General features: G+C 40.3%; 1 protein-coding gene across 1 annotated transcript in view; it reads right to left on the minus strand.

Moving 5' to 3' along the window:
* Nucleotides 1-253: 253 nt before the first annotated feature.
* Nucleotides 254-19,335, minus strand: part of KASH5 (KASH domain containing 5) — a 42,159-nt gene continuing 23,077 nt past the window's right edge. The window contains exons 7-16 of the mRNA XM_087947452.1: nucleotides 18,414-18,464; nucleotides 17,830-17,907; nucleotides 17,640-17,696; nucleotides 17,048-17,107; nucleotides 16,617-16,681; nucleotides 16,057-16,138; nucleotides 14,576-14,680; nucleotides 13,715-13,869; nucleotides 2,283-2,393; nucleotides 254-591 (exon numbers count right to left, since the gene is read on the minus strand). Coding sequence (XP_087803578.1) covers nucleotides 387-591; nucleotides 2,283-2,393; nucleotides 13,715-13,869; nucleotides 14,576-14,680; nucleotides 16,057-16,138; nucleotides 16,617-16,681; nucleotides 17,048-17,107; nucleotides 17,640-17,696; nucleotides 17,830-17,907; nucleotides 18,414-18,464 — 969 coding nt within the window. The 3' untranslated portion in view covers nucleotides 254-386. The remainder of the gene's footprint in view (nucleotides 592-2,282; nucleotides 2,394-13,714; nucleotides 13,870-14,575; nucleotides 14,681-16,056; nucleotides 16,139-16,616; nucleotides 16,682-17,047; nucleotides 17,108-17,639; nucleotides 17,697-17,829; nucleotides 17,908-18,413; nucleotides 18,465-19,335) is intronic.

A 19,335-nucleotide genomic window follows, 5' to 3' on the forward strand; every position in this document is an offset into this window, starting at 1 on the left:
TCCTTACCCATATATACATACTTGATGGCTGACAATGGCCCTTGACTCGCATTCAAATTAATCTGGAAACATATATAGGTCACATTTCAAAACTAATTTCATCTTCAACCATCCTTTGAAGGAAATATCTAAAGAGAAACTGGAATCATGCTTATCAGCTGAATCTTGTTATAGCAATTCATTGGAATTTTTCTCTTCCTTTGAAAAACTAGGTGATTTGCCTTTCCCGTTAATGAAAGAAGTCAGGAAAGGTAACACATCCCATCTTACATCCAACTAATTGAAAAAATGCTCTATTTAATGCATTCTTGTAGAACATGTATTTACATGTTGGATCTTCAAAGAGATCTCCTTTTCTTTGTAGGGATTTGGGGATGGGATAATGGTCAGATAGGTGGTACATGTTGATACTTCAGTGACAAGAAATGCCAAAAATTTCCCTTTGGCTCAATCCACATTGAAAATTGGTTGTAGAATATAATTAAACAGAAAACTGCTAGCAAGGAAACACACAAAACAAGCAGCAGTCCAAGGAGTAACAGTTCCTGGATGATGTGCAGGATTAGATAGCTTAATGGGACATCAAAAAATCTGTATGGAGAGAAGAGGGAGGAAAAGGAAAAGGAAACAAATACTAAGAGAAAAAAGGCACCTGCAAATTTAAGTTAGATACAGAATCTGGAAACACAGGAGCTGAAATGAATTTTTACTGGATGAGGATTAGCAAGATCCTTTTACATTAGATCTAACAGTATGAAATTCATCATTTGTTTACTATGGTGCAAATATAAAATATTTAAAAATTATCAGAAAGCAACACAAATTATATTGTGGCTTTCTTCTTTTAACGTACTATATATGCAAAATAGAAATAATCCAAACAGATGGATTGTAACTCTTTTCACAGGAAAAGAATTAAGAAACAAACTGCACTCCTGCACTCCTGATACAGCTCTTCTTTAATCAAGCCTAAAACAATATGTTCAGAAATCAGCACATTTTACATGCATGCAAATATGCTTGAGTGGCTACATTCTTAATTATTTAATTAATTATTTAATTATTTATTCTATTGTGTTCCACTTTCAAACATTTTAAGATCTTATGTCAATTGTATATATATCATTAATCTGTTTTATTTCATACTGTATAGATACAAGAAAACTGGGGAAACATATAATTACTCCAAAACCATTTGTTATTTTTTGAAATTGAGAATCAAAAGTCTAGTTGAATATTTTATATCTTTTGTTTACTTTATCAAAAGGCAAAATAGTATTCTTTATTAGCTGAACCACTAATTAGCTTCCTGAGAAGCTGGTCATCTGTCCTTTAATTATAATTTCCAATATATGAATCTTAATAATGAAATGTGGCATTCTCGGCCTTAAAATTGATTATCTGTTTTAGCATACTCTGGTCTAGTACTATAGTGACCATTTATGTTAGATTCACTTCTAGGCGCATTTCTATCTGAATAGTATCTGTAATGAATATACTAGGCATGATAATTACATATATAGGTAGAAAGCAAAGCAAGCACTTACATATAATTCCTATTTTAAAAGGCTCAATTTGCTGTGGTGGTTAAGGCATCAGGCTAAAAACCAGGAGACTATGAGTTCTAGTCCCACTTGAGGCATGACACCAACAAGGTGATCTTGGGCTAGTCACTCCCTCTCAGCCCTAGGAAGCAGGCAATGACAAACCATTTCCAAAACCTTGCCAATAAAACTACAAGACTGCAAGACAGGCACCAGGAGTAAAGACTGATTTGAAGGCACAAAAAGTATGTAAAAATCGTAATAGAATACAAAAAATACTGATAGTCCTCAACTTATGACAAATTGAGCGCAAAATTTATATTGCTAAGTGAGATATTTGTTAAGTGAATTTTGCCCCATTTTACAACGTTTCTTGTCATATTTGTTAAGTGAATCACTGCAGTTGTTAATTTAATAACAGGGTTGTTAAGTGAATCTGCTTCTCTCATTGACTTTGCTTGTCAGGTCACAAAAGGTGATCACATGAACCCGGAATACTGCAACCATTATAAATATGGGTCAGTTGCCAAGCCCCTCTGAATTTTGATCACATCACCATGGGGATGCTGCAACAGTCGTAAATTTAAAAAATTGTCATGTCACTTTTTTCAGTGCTGTTGTAACTTTGAACAGTCATTAATGAACTGTTGTAAGTCAAGGACTAGTTGTAGTAATGGTACATGAAAGAAGAATAAATATTATTGGCAAAAGTATGTGACAAATATAGCGATTCCTTACCTTTGAAGTAGGATTTCTTGTGAGTGGCCATTAGTTTTTTTCCAAACATTTGGGATTAGTTCACCATCTTTTGGGATGAAAGGGTGTTTCCGCAAGGCTTCTTCAGAGCTTCTGAAACAAAAGCCCCACATATTGTAGAACTTATGTGCTAACATACTTCATTTGAGACAATATACATCTATGTCACTGCCTCCTGGGATTTGTTGTGTCAGTTATGACTTGAGTAAGACAAAATCATTAGAAACTTCCGGAATAATCTATCCCATTCAGATTCTGATATATTTTTCTTCTACTTTAAAATGGAAAAAGCAACTATAAGTATATATCAATTTCAAGCTGAAATAGTGTAAAAGTATATAACCCATGATTATCCTAACTCCGGCTGATTCAGGAATGCTGAGAATAAAAAGTAAAAATAATTGCCCTGCCCTAAGATGTACAGCAACAAAAAATCATCCCCACAAAATGAAGGCAAGAACTTGTATTTGACATGTAACTATCTCCTGAAGAAGCAAATAGAAAAACAGAAACTTATAAAATCACCATATATATTGAAGATGGTATAGTGATCCCTATCAGTATGCAAGGGGTTAGATCAGATAATCTCTGTAGTCCCTTTCAACCCTATGATTCTATTACTTTGCAAAGTATTTGAGGTAGAGTTACCAAGCTGTTAATGTTCCTTTTACAGGACTTGGTAGGACAGCTTAAGCTCAGAAACTAAGAAAGCAATGAAACAAAAGTTCTCTTGATAAATAACCCACAACTCTTGACAGTTAATAGCCAAAGAAAAATTTCTTTTTCTACTAAACTGGCTCAGCTGCTAAAAAGAGTTCATAGGTGCTGAACCAAACAAGAGGCAGCATTAATACCCCATGTGCAAGTACAATTGCTTCTCCAAAATATATATTTGTTGTTCTTCACTGAAAGCACAAATTCTGCTACTAACAGTAGACCAACACCTTCTGGACTCAACATGTACACTTACAATTCTGCTGAGCTGAAAACCATGATTTCTTGAAAGTTAAAATGCACCATCTTGAGGGGAAATGATGAATAACATGTTAATGCTGATAAATGCTTATTAATAAAAGAAATAATGAAAATATGTTGTTCAATTATTTAAGCATTTTTTCTTATCACCCAATCTGAAAATTTAAATCTATAAATATGTTTGTTTGTATATATGTATATAAGAAATAGGCATCACTGAGATTAAAATAAATAATTCAACCTAGGACAGAACCCATTAGAAAAATAGATTTTAAAATTTTGGTATTTCTTTTATCCCACAAACTGTTATTTCAAAATAATTTTATGTGGATGAGTTCTCAATGTACTTATCAAAATATCTAAATAGTATATCAGCATGAAATGTACTACTTTTAATAGCTATTATGCCACGGTAACTATGCTAGCACTGTATTGTGTTTACCATTTTAATGAATACAAAAGTAAGAAGAGATTACTTGATTCCCTTGGTTTGTTTCCTTTCCCCCAAATGGTCTCCTACCAGCAGGGAAACAATTGCTATTCACTGCCCATAATTTGCAGTGGGATGAAATTGGAAAAGAATAGGCAAGTGCAGAGAACATGTTTAGCCAGCTGTTGATGTGTCTGGCTTATCAGTGTAGGGTGTGTTTCACACCTGTCAGTTGTGTCTAGTGATCTGCTAAAAGAACATTAAACTCAAGTCTCAAAATGCCCAGACTGAGTTGTGAGGATGAGTGAGAATGAAACTGGAGAGAGCAATTCATGGCAAGTGAACTCTGTCCTTGAATAATGAAAATAATGATATTTCAGCAAATTCACTTGTTTGGGGGGATGTCAGCATCAAGAAATAACCCGTAGATTGCCATAAATTTGAAATGATGTAGGAAAATAACACCATCCAATATTCCTTGTATTAAATGTCCCCTTGCAGTCTAAAATTGCAAATATGCATAGGGCAGTTTCTCTCCCTGTTTCAACAACTAAATTGTGGATGAAGCATGATGGATCATATCCATGACAAAAAATACATAGAAGAGGGCACTGCTTTAAAACTGGAAAAGCTAAATATGACTTTAAGGCAATGTCATGAGGACATGGAATTTTTTTAAAAAGGTTATTGGGACATGCTCATGTTGTAGGGAAGAGTACATGAGGATGAGCCTTTAATTCCAGTACAGCTTAGGATAACTTAAATCTTTCTAACTCGTGGGCCAGAAATGATACGGAAGCAATATCAAGGGTACCGTATATAGAAGAAAATAGATGTTACTAGGGCATGTTTGTGCAATAGCTAGAGGCAAGATGGGAAAGACCCAGGGACTGTATTACCTGCCCAAATTTACTTACATACCTTCTTTTATTCAGTCAAATTGAAGCTATTTCTAAAAAATATTAACTTAGTAAAATTAAATAAACATAGAGAAGGTAGACAAGTGGTAGTTTACAAAAACAAATCTCATTTGCAAGAAATAATCCTGTATACTGTATTTAATATTTCATCATTCCTATTACAGCCTAAATAACATTAAGCAAAAATATGCCTTTTATGTTATATTTTCCTAAGAGAAAACCAAATAGCTTTCCACAAGATACTTGCAACTATATAAATCAAAGGTACCTCTTTTATCTAGGAAAAGGCAATGAAATAAAATAGGAAATGGATGTAAAAAACCTCCTTATTTGTTATGATACCATTCTCTGGCTGTGTGAGAATTAATTCTAACAATGGATAGGAATATAAATTGAAAAAGACAAGTTCACTACTGATGTAAATTTCTTAGACACAACTACAGTAAACAAGCTGAAAAAAGCTCAGTTCCTATTTCCACCAATATCTTTGTTTCCGTTTGTTTGTTTCTTCTTCAGAGTTTGACAAGACAGACAGAGCTAACAGACGTAGTCTTGTTTTGTGATCACTCCAAAGCCTTCATTCTTGAAGGAGAATCAACTGTAATTATACCTTGGCTTAGGTTCAAAGTCATACAGGAATATGGTATGAATAAGAAACAATAGACAGCAACAGAAGAAATTGTGCAAATAATGGTTATGATGTTTAGCTTTAACTAAAGATGTCTTAGACATTATTTCAGGCCTAATATTATATACTGTGCTAAACTCTGTTTTACTTAACCATATTTTGATAAACTAACTATAAAGCAGATATTCAATAAATCAAAGCTCATATTCCATAATTGGGCTCGTACTACAAAAGTCAAATTAAGAAAAATATCCCCAAAACATAGAATATTAAAGTATATGTAATACTAGCACAAAAAACTAAGCAGAGAGATTCAAAAATATGGATATGTTCAAGCATAAAAAAATGCCTGGGGAGTATGAAACAGTACTACGGATATTAAAATATCTGAAAGGAGATCATATAGTTTATGGAAAAGTCTGGTATCCGTAGCTAAATTCTATGTTTCAATAAATACCTAAATGAGGAGATGCTGATCTGCATGTTACAAAGACAAACAAGGTATTTTTCTGGAGACGTGAATACAAACATGGTTGTTCAGAGATTTAAATATGTATAAGCAAGTGTAATTTAGATATTTTTACAGTTAATTCAATGCATAAAGACTGCCAATCATTCTATCTAAAAATAGCCATTTTCCAGATTAGAAATTTCTATGTCATTATTTTTCTTTGCAAGTACAAGAAAGTACCTGAGACTCTATATTAGATGAGTAGGCCCATACATCCATGTTCTTTAGAGTCAATTCAAGAGTCTTGCTATTGCCAGTGTGTTCATTTGTCAGGGTTTGTTTTGATTCTTCCCTGCTGGATTGGAGGAAAAAAATGATACTCATTATACATAGATAGATACAGAGATACAACAGAAAATGTAAACCTTTTCAGTATGATATGAAGAAACTTTTAACAATAAGATCATTGTATATGGACATTTCCCTTTTCTAGATAACAATGGCAGAACATGCCCTAGAAACTCTTGCCATGTCCTTAAGACCTTGGCAATTCATACTTAAGGCATCTTAAGTTATCCTTAGCTGTTCTAACTTTAAAGTAGCTCTCCCCTTTAAGCAGGCATAAGTCCTAAACAAATTTTCTATGAGTGTAAACTGCTAAGTATGTAAGCCACAATAAACAAGGGAGGAATCTGGAATGCTATCCAGAACTAGTTGATAGTTATGAGTTTGCAGAATCCAATCTGAGTCATTCACGAGGACCAGAGGTTTAGTCTTCCAAGTTTTTGGATTCATGCTGGAGCCCATCTTCAAGGAAGTTCTCCCTATCGGAATGTGTTATTTGGGCTACTCTATGTGTTATATTTATGTGGTGCCTGGTTGGTGTGGCTTCCTTTTGCTTGACTGGTGTGTTGATGGCCAGCTATTGGCTGTTGTTTCCTTGTGTTGTCAAGTCCTCAGCTTGAAGTACCTGATAAGCTGGTGGTAAATAAAGCACTCCTGTTAATTGACAAAGGTCCTATTTCCCAAGCTTCAATCAGAATGCATGGAATGAAATGAAAATGAAATTCAATGTAGAGAAAAGTAAAGTCCTACACTTAGGCAAGAAAAAACCAAAAGTACTATATAAACTGGGTGAAACCAGGCTCAATAGCAGTAACTGTGAGAGGGATCTTGGAGTCTTAGTGGACAACGAGCTAAATATGAGCCAGCAGTGTGCAGCAGTAGCCAAAAAAGCTAATGCAATCCTAAATTGCATTAACAGAGGGATACAATCAAGATCAAGTGAGGTACTAATACCACTCTATAAAGCCTTAGTAAGACCACACCTAGAGTACTGCATCCAGTTTTAGTCACCACATTATAAAAAATATGTTGAGACTCTAGAAAAAGTGCAGAGAAGAGCAACCAGGATGATTAGGGGACTGGAGACTAAGGCATATGAAGAACAGTTGCAGGAACTCGGCTTGGCTAGTCTAGTGAAGAGAAGGACCAGGGGAGACATGATAGTGGTCTTCCAATATTTGAGGGGCTGCCACAGAGAGGAAGGGGTCAAGCTATTTTCTAAAAGCACCCGAAGGCCAGACAAGGAATAATGGATGGAAACTGAACAGGGAGAGATTTAACCTGGAAATAAGGAGAAACTTTCTGACAGTGAGAACAATCAACCAATGGAACAGCTTGCCCTCAGAAGTTGTGGGAGCACCATCACTTGAGACCTTCAAGAAGAGATTGGACTGCCATTTGTCAGAAATGGTGTAGGGTCTCCCGCTTGGGCAGGGGGATTGGACTAGATGACCTATAAGGTCCCTTCCAACTCTGATTATCTGTTATCTGTTATATCTGAATATTGATTGTTCTATATTAACATTCTCCAAATCCTGAACTCTGATTGGTCCGCACGGACCGCAACCTGATTGGCTGACTAAACAACCGTGATTGGTGCGCTAAGAGTCTACTGCAATTGGCCGAGCCGATCGCGGGAGATTCAAAGCGCTGTCACTGGCCGTCGAGCCGCGAGCTAGCTCTATAAGAAAAGCCGCGTGGTTCGCAGGTCTTGTACAGAGCTGTATAATGAAACAAAGAGCTGACTGTTCACTTTGGTCTCGCGTCTCTGTGGGAACCGATCTACCCAATCTAACACTGGCGACGAAGGTGGGATCGTGAGACGAGAGACCAACAAGCACGTGGCAAACGGCACGAAACGACCAGCAATATGGCCAGCAGCACCTCGCCACCCGCACCGTTCAACCCGGCCACTGAGGATTGGGAATCCTACACCGACCGGTTCCAGGTGTTCCTGGGGTGCAGCAACCTTAAGGATGCCAACGGGCAGAGAAAACGAGCCGTGTTCTTGACACACTGCGGGCCCGCAGTGTTCAAGATGGGCAAAGCGTTGGCAAAGCCCGCTGACGTAAAAGAAATTGATTGGGCCGACCTCGAGCCCATCCTACGAAACCATTACGCCCCTGCCGTGCCCACCCTCATCCGAAGGCACGATTTCTACCGGCGAGACCAGCGCGAGGGCGAAGCCATCAGCGACTTCGTGGCCCAGCTGAGGGATCTCGGAGGCCTGTGTGGGTTTACCGACTTGGACGAAGCCCTGCGAGACCGAGTCGTTCTCAGACTCAGAGACCCCGTTCTACAAAGCAGGCTAATGGCCAAGGGCGACATCTCCCTCGCCGACACCCTCGCGGAGGCAACTGCAGCCGAGGCCACCCGCAAATCGGCGGCCCGGATGAGGCAAGCGAACGCGGCAGATTGACCGACGGCCATCGAGACGGCCCCAGCACCGGAGAGACATGCGGAGACCAGCCATCAGGCGACCACCACCCACCACGGTGACGTCGAATCCCGCTCCGACACCGACGGTGAGGAAGAAGAGATCCACCGGCTCCAGGCGGAACGCGATCGGCGGGACCGGAGGGGACGTAAGTTGGGGTTCCATTGTGCCGGCTGCGGCGGCGATCACCCCCACTCCGAATGCCGTTTTCTCGATGCCATCTGCCGGCATTGCGAGAAGCGGGGGCACATCGCCAAAGTATGCCGGAACAAGCGGAACTACAGCCCCCAGCGACAAGGCAGCAGTCCCCCCGGCGACGAGACGGCACCCCCCAGGAACCGAGACCGCCAAGCCGAGAGCCGATGGAGCCGAGACGGCCAGAACAAACGACTCAGCGAGGCGCAGCGAACAGAGGAAACCCACCAGACAGTCGTCATCGGCCATTCCTCAACCATTGACGCCCGGAAGGTACGCGTGGAGGTAGGCATCGAGGGCCAACCATGCGAAATGGAGGTGGATTCCGGATCCTACCTCTCCATGGTTTCCTGGCGCACAATTAAACGCCTGGTGCCTACCATCCGCCGCCGTGAACTGGACGACCAAAAGCTGACCCTGAAGGACTATCAGGGAAACCGCATCCCTGTAGTCAGCATCAGACATCTTAAAATCACTTTCAAAGGCCACACCGAGGTACTGCCACTCATGATCGTGGACAAAGACCGTCCCAGCCTGCTCCGACTGCAATGGTTCTCCCGCTGGGAATCGAGGTGACGGGCATTCACCACACCGATGAGGCGGACTGGGAAGCGGCGCTCGTGAGGGACTTCCAGGAGGTCTTTGACAACACCCTAGGCAAGTACCGGGGGTCCCCAATCTCCTTCAATCTCAACCCAAATGTTGCCCCAATCCGCCTTAAACCGTGGCGAGTGCCATTTGCGCTCAAGCCCAAAATCGATGAGCAGCTAGACAAGCTCATCGCACAAGGGGTCTTAGAGCCAATTGACCATGCCCGCTGGGAAACACCCATAGTCATCCCCATCAAACTGGATGTCTCCATAAGAATCTGTGGTGACTATAAGGCTACCCTCAACCATGCCCTGCAGCAAAGTGCCTACCCCGTCCCAGTGGTACAGCACCTCCTGCACTCACTGGGGGGAGGCCGGGTCTTCGCGAAGCTCGACCTGGCTCAAGCCTACCAGCAACTGCCGGTTGATGCCGAAACGATTGTAACACATCGGGGGGCTTTCCGATGCAGCCGACTCCAATTCGGAGTCAGCGTTGCGCCAGGAGTCTTCCAGAGCCTTATGGAAAGACTTCTCCAGGGAATAAAAGGAGTGGTGCCCTACTTTGATGACGTGCTGGTGGCAGCCGCCGACAAAAAACAATTGGAAACCCGCCTAAGGGTGGTACTACAGAAATTCAAAGACTCTTGCCTTAAAGTTAAAAAAGGGAAATGCCAACTCTGCACCGAGAGGGTCGAATTCTTGGGGTATCTCCTAGACCGACACGGAATCCACCCCACCGAAAAAAAACTTAGAGCCATCAAGGAAGCCCCCACACCAAAGAATAAGGTGGAACTGCAGGCGTTTTGGGGACTTATTAACTTTTATAACGTTTTCCTACCCCAAAAGGCGACCGCGGCGGAACCTTTGCATAGGCTGTTGGAAAAACAGCCGCCTGGACCTGGGGGAAGCGGGAGGAAAATGCGTTTCAACAGACCAAAAACCTACTAACGTCAGACGCAATCCTCATCCAGTATAGCGAGACCCTGCCGCTGATGGTAACATGCGACGCGTCACCCTTTGGCGTCGGGGCAATCCTCAGCCACACGTTACCGGACGGGAAAGAAGCACCCATCGCCTTCTTCTCGAGAACGCTGTCCAAGCCAGAGAGGAATTACAGCCAGCTGGACAAGCAAGCCCTAGCAGTCATCTCCGGAGTGAAAAGGTTCCATGAGTATCTCTACGGTAGAACCTTTTCAATCATTACAGATCACAAACCTCTACTAGGGATACTGGCAGGGGACAAGGCCACCCCGAACATCCTGTCACCCAGGATGACGAGGTGGTCCGAGTTCCTTGCCGCCTACAGGTATCAGCTGACACACCGGCCCGGCAAGGACATTTCACACGCAGACGCACTGAGCCGATCCCCCTACCAGACCTGGAGGATGACCCAGCGCCCACAACAACAACCCTGCAAATAGAGACTCTACCCAGCCCACTCCTGACCATGCCAGACATTGCCCGAGAAACAAATAAAGACAAACGGCTGGCGCGGATCTTGAGCTGGGTAGAGAGAGGGTGGCCAGAAAGCGATGGCAACGAACATTTCCAAGCTTTCAGGAACTGGCAAACCGAACTGTTCACGCAGAAGGGGTGCATATTTTGGGGAGACCGGGTGGTTATACCAGAAACTTTACAAAAAAGGGTACTAGCAATGCTGCATGAGGGGCACCCGGGCATTGTCAAGATGAAAGCCCTGGCCAGGAGTTACGCTTGGTGGCCAGGGATGGACAAACAAATCGAGACGTGGATAGCCGCATGCAAAAGGTGCCAGGAGACTAGGTCCACCCCCCCTGCCGCACCAGTCCTGGAATGGGAAACTCCCAGAGGTCCCTGGTCGCGAATCCACATAGACTTCGCTGGGCCCACCAAGGGACACACATTTCTGATCACCGTGGATCTTACTCCAACTGGCTGGAAGTAAGCACCATGAAAAAAACAACAGAAGCCGTCATAAAAAAACTGAACAAACTTTTCGCAACACACGGGTTGCCAGATGTGCTAGTGTCGGACAACGGTCCACAGTTTACGGCACTAGCATTTGAAAAATACCTGGCCGAACGGGGAATAAGGCACGCCTTAACTTCGCCCGCTCACCCGGTGGCAAACGGGCAGGTGGAGCGCATGGTTCAGTACACAAAAAAAAACCATACAAAAAATAGAAACCGCGAAATACAAGAAAAAATAAATAAAATGCTATTCATACAGCACATCACACCCAACACAACCACGAATAAAAGCCCAGCAGAGCTACTGATGGGCAGAAAACTAAGGTCCCCACTAGACCGACTGCACCCCACATACAACCCAGAAAAAACCCCAGATTCATCCAGTAGACATCGAACATTTAACATCTGGGACACAGTCTACGCAAAAAACTTCACGGGAGACCCACTCTGGGTACCGGCACAAATAACCCAGGTAACGGGCCCCCGATCGTACCGACTGCAAACCACCAACGGACGGAACTGGAAGCGGCACATCGACCAGCTACGGTCAAGACTAACCGCTGAAAGCCCGGATATCCCGCAAACAACTACTAAAGAAACCAGAGGGGGGGGGAAACCTCAACCACCAAACAAGGGGAAGACGAAAGGCCTAAAACGCAGGCAGAACACCCCCCAACGCAAGCAGAACACCCCCCCAACCAGAATAAGCCAACCCCAAACAATAAACCAACCATACTCACCGGTAGACCTCGAACCGTTGCAGACGGGAGCTTCACCTGGAAGGAGCAGCCGAGCCAGTTCAACCAGCCCGGAGAGACCGGGCGGGAACAGCGGAGCCGACAACTCGACCGACCCGGGTAGACCGGGTGGGAGTTGCAGCTATAGGCCCGGCTCACCATTCCAGGCGGTTCCATCGAAGGGGTTGAGAGCGACGAGGAGCCCGTCCGAACCGGTCAGCGACCAAACACCTACTGAGCCGCGCAAGTCAACTAGGCAGGTACGAAGCCCCGCCTACCTGCGCGACTACGTCACCACGCTACGTCGGGCGAAACCAAGAGGGGAGGGGTGTTCTATATTAACATTCTCCAAATCCTGAACTCTGATTGGTCCGCACGGACCGCAACCTGATAGGCTGACTAAACAACCGTGATTGGTGCACTAAGAGTCTACCGCAATTGGCCGAGCCGATCGCGGGAGATTCAAAGCGCTGTCATTGGCCGTCGAGCCGCGAGCTAGCTCTATAAGAAAAGCCGTGCGGTTCGCAGGTCTTGTACAGAGCTGTATAATGAAATAAAGAGCTGACTGTTCACTTTGGTCTCGCGTCTCTGTGGGAACCGATCTACCCGATCTAACATTGATCTTGCAGTAAACTATGGTTTCTAGGCTTCTATCTTCCTGCCTATTGACAAGCACATCTAAAAATGGTAATTGTCTAGCTGCTTCTTTCTCCATTGTGAATTTTATGCCTGGGAAGATTGAGTTCAGTAGGGTATGAAAGTCTTTCACTGCATTTCTGTTGATGATGACAAATGTGTCATCCACATAGTGGCACCAAAATATAGCAGTATAGTTTTGAAATGAACGATGTTCTAGTTCATGCAGGACAGTTTCTGCAATGATTCTGATATTGGGGATACCATTGGTGTCCCTTTTATTTGCTCATACATTTCCCTTTTGAACATGAAGAAGGTAGGTTGGCAGTACTGGAGTAGATTCATAATTTGTGTCCTGGTGAGGTTGTTGTGTTGTACTCTATTACTTTGTATGCTAAATGGGGAGGATACAAATAGGGGTACTACATCAAAGAAGACATGATCTTACCAGGAGCCACATTTAACCCTTGTAATTTTATCAAAGGTTGTGTGGATGAGTTCAAAGGTGGGGTCAGGAAGCTTAAAAGTTGTGCCAGCCATTTAGCCAGGTTATAGGTAGGGGTATCTCATAGCATTACAATAGGTCTAAGGGGGATTCCAATTTTGTGTATCTTGAAGAGTCCACAAAATCTCACTGGGGCAGCATCTATTGCTCTCATTTTCCAATATTTGTTTCTGTTATTGTCCCTATTTACATTAATCTCTGGGGGCTGCAGTGGCTCACGTGGTAAGATGCTGGGCTTGTGCACTGCTAAAGTCGGCAGCTCAGCGGTTCAATTCCTGTGAGCGAATAAACCACACAGGGACAAGAAAGGAGCCTCCCCCGAATGCCTACCAGCATTCAGGCGTCCCGAGAGTAAAGATAACACCACATGAAAAATTCCTTTCACAAAGGCAGCCAGCCACCGCAATGATCCCTGGCTAATAGGTGCCATATGCTAAATAAATAAAAAAAACATCCATCCCATAGAAGCATTCAAGTGTTAAAAAGAAAGGTTCACTTCCAAAGAGGTCTGGATGTTCTCAATCACTTGCCCAACTTATAGCTAAACTCTTGATCAAATAATTTCTTTGAGACTTAAAAATTCTCATTTAATCAGCAATGTCAACGTCGTTCTTACCTTCCCCCTTTCTGTGAGAGAAGATGATTTCGGTCCTGTTTCTGTTCCTGATTCTTCAATATTAGTTTATCATCAGTCGAAAGGCTTAACTGAGGCAAGATATGTGAAACTGGAAATAATGCTTTGATATCATCTGACCTTTTCTTGCTATGTTCCTAGGGGAAGAGAAAAAGAATAGCGGCCAGAACGATAAATCTCACATTAGGTCTTTATCAGTTCTTAACAAGACTGAAAACAGGACTTTTTAACCTACTTAAAAAGGTTGTGAAAGTAGTGCTATTATATATAAGCTACAAATATCCAGACAACTATTGCCCAGATAGTTAAAGAAAGTGAGATTCTATCTTTTATATGAAGAAATAAAGATGATGCTTTGAATTCTAATTAAGTATATATTAATTTTAATGCTATATTGTTCATCCAAATAGTTCTAAATTAATTAGAAGTTGTTTATCTTGGTGATAAACTTGGATTGTTTTAATCCATTATGGAAGATTTCCAAAAGCAAAAGGGCTGAATATCGATCATTATTGGATGATCTTCTAACCTTCTGCTGATGGGAAGGTGTCCGAGTAGACTTGAAGGGATGTTCTCAAGTCTACTGAAATCCTGAACAATATCTGCTGAAGATACAACGTTGAATTAGCTGCAGATATCACTTGGAATTAATTTGTTTTAAAAAAACTAAAAACAGAAGTATGGGTTATCAAAAAATCTGTCAAAATCAACTTTTCGAATCATTTGCCATTATTAAAGGAGTTAAAAATGCTCACTGCTATGAAATCTACAGTAGGTGTCATTGTAATTCAGGTTTTGAGGAAAAAGGGGGGGAACCCAATGTACTTGTGATTCTATATTTACCTGTTCTGTCAAATAATCAATGCTTCCTTCAGCCACTGGATGTATCACCAAAGAATTCAACATCCCACACAAAGGACTAGGCAAGTCACACTCCTTACTGAGGTCCTGATACATACAACGAAGATATGTCAAGTCATAGTTTGAGGAATGTTGTATACAATTTAATACTTATTAATATAGCATTTAATGACAGAGATTTTTTTCTAATACTCAAAAGTAAAATATTTTGTTCTTGGCAAAATGTTATTCCCCTCACAGAAGGATATCTATTTCTACTACATATGTTATATGCATTATAACTGTAACAGTCTAGGATTGGTCTGTAATGTGATAACTCTGTTCTGGTACTGGACTGTAGTGTGACAATTCTATTCCCATACTGATTGAGTTGGTAATGAATACTAATTCACTATAAGACAGCATATGTGTGACCATCCAACTTTAATTATAATTTAATATTAACATATACAATACAGTTATTGTGCAAAGTTTTAAATCTGAAAAGGAAGATGTGTTTTGAAGCATGGATACAGGTAACACAATTGCAATTCCTTACATTCAACTTCACAGGAATTATGCAATTCCAGGGGGAAAGGCAATTATTTTTGTGTGGACTGAATTGGTAATGCCAGAAGCAAAGAATCTGAGATCAAATAGTACTATTACCAAAACATGCATAGGTACCTGCACATTCAGGGCTGAAAAATGAGTGGCATTGTCCGTTACTATATAAAAACAAGTAGAGGACTTGTAATATTTAAACCATGAATTGTTTATAGAGGGCTTGATCACAATCAAGTTGATTTTAGTTATCTGGGCTTCTATCTGTAAAAGTAACTTATTGATCTGAGCTGATTGTTTCTTCATATTGCTCCAGGTGCAACTCTGAATTTTCAGAAATGTATTGTCAAATCCTGGGTGAAATTGTGATAGCTTTAAAGAATTGCAAGCAAGTGCTTTTTTGGCCCTTACATTCAAACAATCCCAATTTCCAAAATTAATCTATCATTCCATAAATTTCTTCTTAATTTTAATAAGCTTGTCGCATTTACTGTTTTATTAATTTACTATAATTGTCCCACTCTTTAAAATCCTGAACAAATTTATAATTTCAAACAATTAAAAGCTTAACAACACAGCGTAACAGCCTTAATAGTTAAAGAAACAAACAAACAAAACCACAAGAATTTTAACTAACACTGGGCCTGGGAAAATGGCCAAGTCTTACGAGTCTTCTAAAACTCCGAGTTGGTTTTGTTGGCTAGGGCTTACTTGGCTCTACTTATACTTCAAAGAATGCAAGTAACAATTCTCTATTCATTTCATTCTATGGGTTAGGTATAGTTAAATGCAAAATGTTCATGATAATTTTCTGGTCTTCTATTCTTCAATACGTTCTCAATTTATGTTCAAAATACCCAAGATTATTATAAGTTCATCTAAAACAATGACATAACTCTCTAAATAGAAATGCTTCTTACGCTACGTGATTCTTCAATCTCTTTGTAGAGTGACTGTGCCTGTATGGGACCATTCATGTTTGGTAGAGAGTTTGTTGGCGGCCTGCATCAAGAAAATAACTACTGCTGAGTTGTAGTTTTCCATTTCTGTTATATTTCTGTAGCTATATCTGATATGAAAAATGGTTTAAATTATATAGTAAAACTGAATAAATTGGAAGGTGATATGTATTATTTATTAACCATTTATTTCTCTGTGTTTAATAAAAAATCTTCCCAGAATTAGTTAATATAGTTAAGCTAATATAATAAAATGGCTTTATATTACATATGTGTTACATAATTTCTTGTGAATCAATATGAGACTGACCATGATTCAAGGTCAAAAGGAATAATGTAATTACAAATTAGCCTCAAGATTTGTTGGAATAGCAGTTATACATGGTATTTATTTAATATCACGATTTAATCTTTCCTTAAAAATACAGTTGTAACTAATATTATAGTATTAGCATTCAATAAGCATTATGGTACATCTTAAAACTCTCACACTAAAAATATCTAATGCTGATAGCACTTACATTTTTAAGTCTTCATAGAATTGACATATTTGTTCTTGAAGCCTACTAACTTCCAGCTTCAATTCCTATATGGACAGTGCAATATAAAGATATGTACAACAGCTGCTATAATAGTGCAGAGGGAAGAAGCAAGGCAGTAGCTAAATAGGTATATCTAGAAATTTGCATAGATTTACTTTACAGGAATGTTCAATTTCATTAACATTTCAGTAATTCCACTGATGTAGAATACTTGCCATAAGCTGAAGAAAGGTTCGAAAAAACTGTAAACCTTCACCTTCCTGATCTGAGTTACCAATACTTTTACAATTATGTAACTGAAATGGGAAACTTTAGGATAATAATCTGTGGATATTCCAAGCAAGCTTGTCCCTGGATTGCTTAATGACACTGGACAGATTCTTTCTTATCACAATTAAAATGTACATTACCTGTACCATCATTCGATATTCGTCTAGAATTATTGTAAGCTCTTCTGTTTGTTTTATTTTCTATAAATATAAACATTAATAAAATCCATACAAGAAAGTAACTCAGCATCACAAAGCAAACTGTATTCTAGTAAAGATTTCAAAACTAGCTATCTGAACTCAAGAATCATTTCTTTTTTCATAATCAAATTAAACACTGAAGTTGTAGTGACACCTACGGATTCCTAAATGCAGAGACAAAACAAGTTAGGCTGAGGTTCTCAATTATTTTAACATCTGAAGAATCATTCTGAATTATTGTAAAATGTATTATCTCTGCAGCATCAATGTTTCAGGTTCATAGGAAAAGGTTGAAAAAGTGAAGCAGCTTTAATAAATTAGTGGTTATGTTTTAAAATGGTACTTGCATTTATTATTATAGTAGCTATGATAGCAAAAACTCTTCATTACTGTAAAACAATAGTTGTTTCAACTGCTATAATCATCCATAATAGCACAAAATATCATAAGACCCATATTGTTATTTTACACACACACCTCACTATGACATAACTACATTTTCAATTTAGCATACCCTGGACAAACAACTCACCTTATTAAGAGCAGCCTCTTTGCAAGAGATATGATTTTCATACTCAGAGAGTTGTGACTACAAGGAAATAAAAATACAAATACAGTAGTTGCAATCATATAGCCAAATGACAAGTACTGCAGTTAACTACCCAACTAGTGGTACACTGACATTTTCAATAAGCTATATATACAACTCAGCTCATTCATACCTTCATTTTGGTTTTCTTTGTAAATAGCTCTTTGATTTTACCCTCTGAGCTTTCTTTTTCTAGAAGCAGCGTTTCATTCTGGAAGACAAATGCAACAGATAATTAATGTTTCTTACCTCTAATTAATGTTTCTTACCTCTGTTGATGGTGTTTCAATTAGTTTCTTTTCCAGATGGATGAGGAAGATGTTAAAATCCAATGTACAACAAGTAGGTAATATATACAATTTCACTTTTATGGGGGAATATGCAATTTCATGCAGTGATTCTTTTTGAAATAAAAGATTAGCTGTGCAGTTGCTAAAGAATATCTCACTTTTATTCTTACACTATCCAAAGGCAGTCTTAAAGTATAGAACGTATGTTAGGCTTTGTTAACCAATATCTAAAAGGGAGGTCAGGTAATTATAGTGACTTGTAACAGAGGTTAGATAGGGATCAGCAATGAGGATGGAAAATTTCAAGCTGGTACAATTTTCTGCTGCCTTTGAAATTCTGTTAAATTAAAGTGATTAGTGAGCCCTGAATTATTTCAGGTATAACTACTATAACTTCACTTTCTGAACTCTCCCCTCTTTACCTCACCTCATCCTGAAGGTTATCCATTTTAACAGAGAGAAGCTGCTGCTCTTTTTCCTAAAGAATATAGGAGAAAACATATTAACTAAATGGCAGTCACAAGAATTTTGATAAAAGTTCGATCAACACTACATTTTCATGACTGTGAAGGTTTAAATAAGCTTGTAACTGCACTTAAAACAAAGGTCCCCTTTTTATTCCTCAAATATTCATAAAGTAATTCAAAGAGCATGCCTGTGTTCACTGCTCCCATGCTTGCAACAGTCTAAACTGATCATACAATGATCAATGCTCCCTACATTTTTTCTTCCCCAAACCCCAAAAACTTTAACCTTAGACTGTCTACTGTTGACCTCACCCCTTTCCTGAGAGGTCTGTAGGGGGCGTGCATAAGCGCACCAATCATGCCTACCGTCCCTGTCCTATTGTTTCTTTTTATTTTTCTTATACGTATCCATCTCATGTATTCAAAACTATGTTTATACTTATACCTGTTATCTTGTAAGCGATTGACAAACAAACAAACAAACAAATAAATAAATAAATTGGAATACCAAAACTGACAGACTGTACCTGTTCCCTCTGCAGACCATGTGTACCCAGCTTGATCTTTTGTGACGTAGCTGCTAGACAAACAAAGTTTTCTCCCCAAGGTCATTCACAGTGGTTCTTCAAAAGAACTGGGGATATGGCCTCATGTAGCCAGCAGCTGCCTCACAAAAGGCAAAGGCAGGCATGCCTCATATGCAACAGGAGCAAGATGGCACAGCTAGAGCAGTGGAGTGTAGGACGGCAGGAGCCTCGGAGTGCAGAGTGGCAAAGCCACTGGGTTGGGGTAGCTGAGATTTCCTGGAATGGCTGGGGTTTTCCATCACACTGCTGGTATGGTTGGGGCTTTACGCCACGCTAGGACAGCCGGGACTTCCCA

The sequence above is a fragment of the Notechis scutatus genome, chromosome Z (assembly GCF_049901735.1).
Source record: "Notechis scutatus isolate UNSWTSFEM ecotype Mainland chromosome Z, rNotScu1.2, whole genome shotgun sequence".
Lineage (NCBI taxonomy): Eukaryota > Metazoa > Chordata > Lepidosauria > Squamata > Elapidae > Notechis > Notechis scutatus.